We start from the raw sequence: 8,056 nt of genomic DNA on the forward strand, positions 1-8,056 counted from the left end.
TTTTGTCGGATCGGTCTCGTGTTATCTTCAACAACTATTCGGTGCTTGGTCAATGGTGTTTGCCTGACCTTCGATGTACACGAAAAACAATCTTCGAACTGGTGTATCAGTTCCAGTAGGCGCTGCCTATCAGAGGGTGACAGAGTAGAGCTGACGTCGACAGACAAAGGCGTCGAGGCAGGCGTGGTCGCGTCGTGAGGTTGCAAAGCGAAACAATCCCTCGTTTGGTCGATGTCGTCGTAGTAGGCAATCGCGGTACCCTTCTGGATGTGACGCCGCTCGTTGCTGAAGTTGGTGAGGAGTACTTCTGCCTGCCCACCAGCTAGTGCCAGAACGCCTCTCGCGACGGAAACACCTTGCGTAAGCAATAGCGTAGCTATTTGCTCCGCTATCACATCCTTATGACACGGCTGCTCACATGATACGGACACAAGGCAGCAGGATCTCGGCGGGAGCGTCACATCGTCGGATACTCGCAAACGCACGTGTCGGTCGTCAGTGGTATCCGTGGTGGTGTCGACATACGGATGTGCGGAAAACGTCACCATACGGTCCGGAATGTTGATGACAGCGTCGTACTCTCGCAGAAAATCCATACCCAAAATGAGCTCTTTACAGCATTCTGGTAGAAGGACAAAAGTGGCAACGAAGCTGGAATCGCCGATTATGAGCCGAGCGGTGCATTTACCCGTTGGAGTCATTAGCTGACCCCCAGCACTTCTTATGTGCGGCCCTGTCCACGGCGTCTTGACCTTCCGAAGGCGGTTGGCGAGCTCTTGCCGCATAATCGAGAAGTCAGCGCCTGTGTCAACCAGTGCTGTCACGTGGTGTCCGTCTATGAGAACACTGAGATCGGCCCGTACGACGTCATCGGCATTAGTATTCGTCGTCGTCGTCATATCGTCTTCTTGCGGCGGTAGGGGGGACTTTTCGGCGTCTCGACGATTGGCAACCTTGCCCCCGGAGGTCGCAGCAGTTAGTTTCCCCGGCGTGGGCTCGGGGAACGGCCTCTGGTAACGTCAGCGTAGCTCTGGCGGTTCGGGGAAGTGTGACGCACAGGTGACGGAGATTGCCAACGACGACTCGGTGAAGGTACTTGGCTGGTCGACAAGCGGTCACCATCGTGGGCGCGACGGTCTTCAAAGCGAAAAGAAGCGGGGCGTGAAAAGTTGCCAAATCCAGCATCTCGATGACGGCAGTAGCGTGAAATGTGGCCTGGTTCCCCACAGTGGAAGCAAAGGGGTCGACGGTCAGCCGTGCGCCACAAGTCGGTTCTGCGAACTGGTGGTCGTCTCGCAGAATCCCGTTGCCACCAAGGCACGGGAGCGGGCGGTGGCTGGAAGGGCGTTGCCTCAGGTGAAGGTGGAGGACGACGGACCACATCAGCATAGCTGAACGGACGCGGCTCAGGACATGGCGCGGGCGATGTAAAGGCTTGCCGCAACTCCTGGCGCACGATTTCAGCGACAGAAGCAACTGGCGGCTCGGTAGAAGGAACGCCGAGGGCCCGAAGCTCCTCACGCAGTATTTCCCGGATCATTTGTCGCAGGGAACTTTCGCCAACGGCAGCGTTCTGAGCCGCAGCACTCATTGGCGTGTGGTTGGGCAGGCGGTCCAAGTGGCGGCATCGTTGCTGCAGTGCCCGCTCAATAACAGTCGCCTCCTTTATAAATTCGTCGACTGTTGTCGGCGGATTTCGTACAAGGCCCGCGAACAGCGGTTCCTTGACGCCCCGCATCAGATGACGCACCTTCTTCGACTCGGGCATGTCAGGGTCAGCTCGGCGAAACAGACGCGTCATGTCCTCTGCGAACATGGCAACGGTTTCGTTGGGTTTTTGCACGCGGGCTTCGATCAGCTGCTGTGCGTGATCCCGCCGATCCGAGCTCTGGAACGTTTCGAGGAGCTTGTGGCGGAAATTGGCCCAAGTTTGGAAAGTAGGCTCCCGGTTCTCGTACCATGTGCGAGCGCTATTTTCCATCGCGAAATAGGCACGGCCAAGCTTCTGTTGTTCGCTCCAGCGATTCACCACAGCGACCCGTTCGAACTGTTCGAGCCAGTCCTCGACATCCTCATACGCTTCCCCACGGAAGATTTCAGGCACGTGAGGATGCTCAAGAGTCACCTGGGAAGGAAGGAGATCCGCTGATGTTGTAGGAGCGGCCATGCTGGGAAGATGAGGAACAGTCGAGAACTCCGGACTTAGGCCTAGGAGGCGCCGGCTGAATCGGTGTACTGGAGTCGTGACGAGAGGCTGAGTCTCCGGACTGGGGGTACGTGTCCGAATAAGGCTTTCCTGCATCGGGTTGCAGGCTCCAGCACCTCCACCAGTGTCGCGACGTCAAGAGAGAGGTCGTAACGCCAAGATAGAGAGAATAACAGCGGGTCGGTCTTTTTAATACCGCGCGCCAGCGAGTTCTTCTTCTTTGTTCTTTATGGCTCCTGTATAACGCGTATGGGCCTTTGCGCTGTCGTCTTCGTCTTTCTCATAGCACGCACGTGGCAATATCGAGGTTCAACTGCAGTTACAGCAATGGTCACACTCCACTGCCGCATTGCAAAATGTGTTAAGACCCAACTTGTCAATAACTAAATGGACCTTGCTGTTTTACTGGGTGGCATGATAAGCATGCTGCAGCTGCATAACGTGTGTGTGCACCACCATACAAGGCTTGAGTTCTGAAGCTGCTACTCCAAGCAGATGACATCCGACGAATGTGAAAATATGTCTGCTAGGGCGGCTGAAGCAGCAGCCTTTCAGCCGCTCTAGTTACGAGTTTAAAAAATACATGGTGTTTGGTATGATTGGTTGTCACCACTCAAAATTCCACACTAAGTGAGAGTAGGAGTAACAAATAATGAACCGTTCCGTCCTATAGAACGGATATATAACGGTCTCTGGACGACTTGGATTGGATTTAAATGCAAGCGCTCAGTGGTGCGATTTTGTACGCATTCCAAATAAACATGGAGGCGTGGCATTACATCCAGCCGCTCGTGACCGCACGCGATTGGTCAATGCAGGGCCGTGACGTCTGTCGCGGTTCACATGGGCCATTCGCGTGCGGCTGGATGTAACGCCACGCCTCCGTGTTTATTTGGAATGCGTACAAGATTGCACCACAGGATGGAGAATCGAATTAGCCTACATGGTGTCTGGCTCTACAATCCCATGCCGACAGTTTGCGAAAATGGCCATCTGTGCCCCCACGAAACGTCTTGTGAAATTGCAACAACCACTAGCGCGCAGTCAAGACATAACACAAATAAATAGTTAAAGTCGCTGCTCTCTGCAATTTCAAGCTTTGAAAAACAATGCCCCCAAGTATTGATATTTGGTTATAATAATTCTACATTTTTTCATGGGGGTTGAACACATTTCTGAATTAATTATGCTGTCCCCCAGCAGGTGATCAAAATGTGACACATTCTTCTGGGGCATTTACACTTCGCCTATTGGCTGTTTGCTGCCTCTCATTCTCTCGTGACGTTGCATTACGTTCTATCGCAGTTCTATCGACATTACGTTGTGTCGCAGTTCTAGGCATTATTCTGTAACATCGGTGGTTTTATTGGGTGGTAATATGCTTGACACGTGTGAGAGCTGCTTCCTGCCAAGGTCTCCCTCATAAAAGAAAGCAGATATTACATAAATTAATACAATATTTGTGCTGATTATGCATATTGTTACTTATGTAGTGAAGTAACACTGCGAGATCAAGATTCTGGGTATGGGTGACGATACTTTGGGAAGGGAGTTGCTGGAAGCTTTCTATATTAAAGGGACACTAAAGAGAAACAATGAATTGGTTTAGATTGATAAAGCGTGCTCGGAGAACTCTTGCGTAGTTTATTTCACCACCATAGGTTTATTATTAGAGGAGAAAACCAAGTTCAAAGTTTCATTTTTAAATTTCGCGCTGAACTTTGTAATTCGTGATGTAAAAGGTTTCAAAGAGCATTTAACGTATTTTGGCGCCTCTGGCTCGACGAAATTTCCACAAACTCGTTATGTGAAGTCTCTGGCCCACTCAGAGGACAATGTACTTTGATTTAACCAATTAGGAACTACGTAGGCCCAAGCAGGCGCCGTCAAAAATATGTGATGTCACGGCAAATGGTGTGGGAATTCAAAGGTGGCGTCGCCACCTGTATTTTATTTTTGCGCGTTTTCTCGCTTAATAAGAGTCTTCTCGCAGCAAGCATGGTGTTTTTGGTATCATGGAAGACTACTTTACTAATGGGAGAAAAATCGTTTTGTTGTTTAGTGTCCCTTTAAGAGCAAGGGCACAGAGTGTATTAGTGACACGTCTATACATTTGTATGGCAACGAGTTCAGACTATTCAGGTCGATGATTGATTAGCTATGCTACGGCTGCGCACATGCGCTTAGGTGATCTGTCTTTTCCGTGGTTTTCTTTCCTAAATAAAGCCAGTTGATGTTTAGCGCTTGCCCTGTGCGATATCTTCTTCTCTGCCTCTCCTCTTCTCAGCCAGTTCGTTCTTTTTCTTCCTGTTTGCGCTAAAAATATGACGTCTGGGTTTCACTGGTATCCTGGTTCAAAAGTGAGCACATGTTTATTTTAAAGGAGATAATGTAATTTCTGCACGTGAAAAAAAAAAAACATGAGAAAACTGTCAAGCCCTTCACAACATTGCTTTCGAAAGGAAGGCACGGACTTCTTGCGCAGTTCGATCACGTGCGCTGCAAGTGCCGTAAAACGACCCTGACTTTGGCCCGCGAAACCCTCGTTGATTGGCTTTACATGTAAAAATTTGTTCACGCTGTGCAGTTGCCACTGCCGTAACGCGCTACTTTTAATGCGGGCAGTTAAAACACTGCTGTGAATGGGTGCCTGAAGATTTTTGGGCCCGGAGCACACATGATGATGAAGCACATTACCGTTGTCAGATGAGCCGTATTGCGTGACCATAGGGGAAAAACAAACAAACAAACAAACAAACAAAACTAACTACTGCACCTGCCTCTGTTAGCCGTTAGGTTAGGAGTGCCCCCTCTGTTAGCCATGTTAGGTTAGGAGTGCCGCTGTTGAATGAAATGGTGGCTCTTCTATCAACATGCCTGCGCACCCATAAAAGCTGAACACCCCACTGAACAAGCTCATAACACTGTCACCAGCTATCTTATTTACACATTTCATGTAAATTAGATAGTTCCGTGACCTGCCATCCTTTTCAACTGCAGGAAACACCGTAATATCGTGGCGAGAGAGCCTGAAGCCAGGTCATGTAGAACAGCTTGTGTTTCTGCATGACAATTTGTAGTCTTTCGGTAGCAGTCACTCACCGCGTTATGTGCTCGAGGTCATGAGCAGATTTCATTTCTTTGTTCTGTCTTTCAATATTCAATCAAATCTTTTGTATTCAATATTCAGTATTTTTGGCCACTTTTGGCACTATTCGATTTGAGATGAAATTTCACTAATCGCACACCCCTAGATTTTTTGCATCACTTGTGGTGCCACCGCTGATGGGGGACGCCGATGTGGGATGCCGATCAATTTCTCTCATTTGATGGGGCATCTAAGGCTTTTGCCTTAATATTCTTTTTCTCTACTCAGTTTGAAATTGCTCTTCACTCTGCATGAAAAACAAAGCACTGCATGGCGACTGTGACCTTTTCTATCTCTTGCAGTCACTTCCTGTTTTTGGATTGTGCAAAAGCATGGCCTTTGAGATTGGCTTATGTTACACGAGCCAGTCACTTTCGGGGGTGTCATTTCATTTCATCACCACTCATGGTTGCTGCATTGCCATACAATTCAACTGTGACATTAAAAGATTCAAATACAAATTTTCTATTGCATATAATGCACTCAAATTTTGTCTTCTTGTTGTGGGACATATACTATAGTGCTCACGGATTGTAATGCAACATTCAAAACCTCTAGTATAGCGACTGGTATGCACCAACAAGAGCACCGATTCTTTGGGGGAGTTGGTTTTGCATAGCAGAACACTTAAGCGTGCACATATAAGGACAGAGGGAGGCAATGACAACACGCTTGTGTTGTCATCACCTCCCTCTGACCTTGTTTGTGTGCGCTTGACCGTGTTATGCTATGGTATGCACCATTGCTCAAGATAAACCATGTCACGTCACCATGAATCTGTCCGCTAAAGATAACATTGGCTCTGATGTGTGTGTTAGAGTTGAACTTATGGCAACATGAAACAAACTGGAGATGGTGGAAGCGAAAGTGTGTGCATTACTTAGCCTTAAATTGTAGTGTTTCAATTTGTAAACATTGTACAGGTTGACATGCAATGAGTAATCCATCCTCGCTACTTTGGTGTCACACATCGTTTTGGTACATAGCTGCTCCTTAAGTGTTGCTCACTTTTTATACACAACTGTCTGACAGCCATTCAGCTTTACAGTTGGTGGCCGAGAAGTTTAGCTACACTGTTTTCCCATTTCTCTTGTGACCAGGTTCAAACAGCTCGCTTCGTGGAGATGTTGCGGGAGCAGGAAGGCTTGGTGAAGGAACTGCTGTGCCGGTGGACCGGTGTGGAGGAGGTCAACATCCGCCTGCACAGCTACCGTTCACGCAAATACCATTACATCATTGTCTCGGCTGTTGGACGCCAGTGGCAGCTGTGTTGTTTTGATGAGCTGGTAGCACAGCCATGGCTTGAAGATGCCATCGTCAACAGAAGGCTAGGTTAGCCTACAACTCAGCTGTGACTTACCTACTCTCCCTGTGAACCTAATTCTGGTCATTGCCAAAGGGTAAATTAACCACGCAGTCAACAGTTAAGTGCTAAGCATCATTGGTTGACACTTTTGAAAGATCTTGACCATATATTTCCTGGAGTCATATTTCGCTGGAGGTCATGTTTTGCCTGGAGCTGGCAGTTTACTGTTCTATTGTTGGTCTTCCAACTATGCTTCCTTTCCTGGAAAAGCTGTTAGGTTTATGTGCTGGCATTTAAGCTACACATTCATACATTTACAACTGTTTCTGAAAGTAGCCAGAGACTCAAGACAGCAGCCACCATGACACGGCACATTAAGAAATTGTGCATTCCAAGCCGCGTGGGGCATGTTTTCTTTTCCTCTGCATTTATCTATCAGAAAATGTCACACAGCATTTCATTTTTTTTTGTCATAACGACTCGTTAACTATTTGTTACGTACATTTTCATGTGTTTCACATTCCACCTTATGTTATTTCATACCTTGGTTTGGCAAAGATGGGCCTAGCACATTTCTAATTTTATTGTATTGCAAAGTTCACTTAGCTGACCAATGGTAAGGTCTGCTCATCTCGTTTTTGTAGATGCATACACCAAAGATTCTTGACCAATTTTGTTTTTTGAACGTCTTGGATACTGATCTCAATTGAGAGCACTTCTCACTTGCCCGAAATTTGTAATCTCAAGCTCAGATTTACTTTGTACTACTTATCATACATTTTGATCTTGCTTCAGTGTCATTTCCTTCTTTCAGAGTGGGGTTTAATTACCTTATCAAATGTGACACATTTCACTGCACGTCAGCATGTTGTCAATAGCAGCCTGACAAGCATGCAACAAATCAATGCAAAAGCCAGAAAGTATCTGTGAGTTCATCTGTGTTATTAGTATTCTTGTGCTTTTCTATAATTATTATTTGTGTGACTTTCAAGAATTTTTATGAATGTTCAAGTGCCTTTCGAAAATATACTATACATTGTTGATACAACGTAGTAGCTGCATTAATTGCTGTTGCTTTGCGGTGCTAGTTCCTGGGCAATTAGTGTTTACTGTGTCTGGCTATTTAAAAAAGCAACAGACCAGTACACCCATGGTTCACAACAATTTCATATTTTTGTCTTGTAGACCAGTGGTTCATCAACGAAACACACATAAAATGGTGACTTAAGCTAGTCCGATATTGCTGTTGAAGTGGAATCTTCCTACCATGTATACTTAATATTTGAATCTTTCTACCATGTATACTTAATATTTTTGTGAAATTGTTATGTGGACCAACATAATAAGGTATTTTTGTACTTGTGTCTGTAACAAGCAGTTGCAATAAATTTTCTCA

The 8,056-nt window shown here is 46.7% G+C and overlaps 1 protein-coding gene across 1 annotated transcript in view; it reads left to right on the forward strand.

Moving 5' to 3' along the window:
• LOC119404543 (uncharacterized) overlaps window positions 1-8,056 on the forward strand; it is a 31,387-nt gene extending 23,331 nt beyond the window's left edge. The window contains exon 10 of the mRNA XM_037671080.2: window positions 6,455-8,056. Within this exon, the coding sequence (XP_037527008.2) occupies window positions 6,455-6,691 (237 nt within the window). The 3' untranslated portion in view covers window positions 6,692-8,056. The remainder of the gene's footprint in view (window positions 1-6,454) is intronic.

This window comes from Rhipicephalus sanguineus, chromosome 9 (genome assembly GCF_013339695.2).
Source record: "Rhipicephalus sanguineus isolate Rsan-2018 chromosome 9, BIME_Rsan_1.4, whole genome shotgun sequence".
Taxonomy (NCBI): Eukaryota; Metazoa; Arthropoda; class Arachnida; order Ixodida; family Ixodidae; genus Rhipicephalus; species Rhipicephalus sanguineus.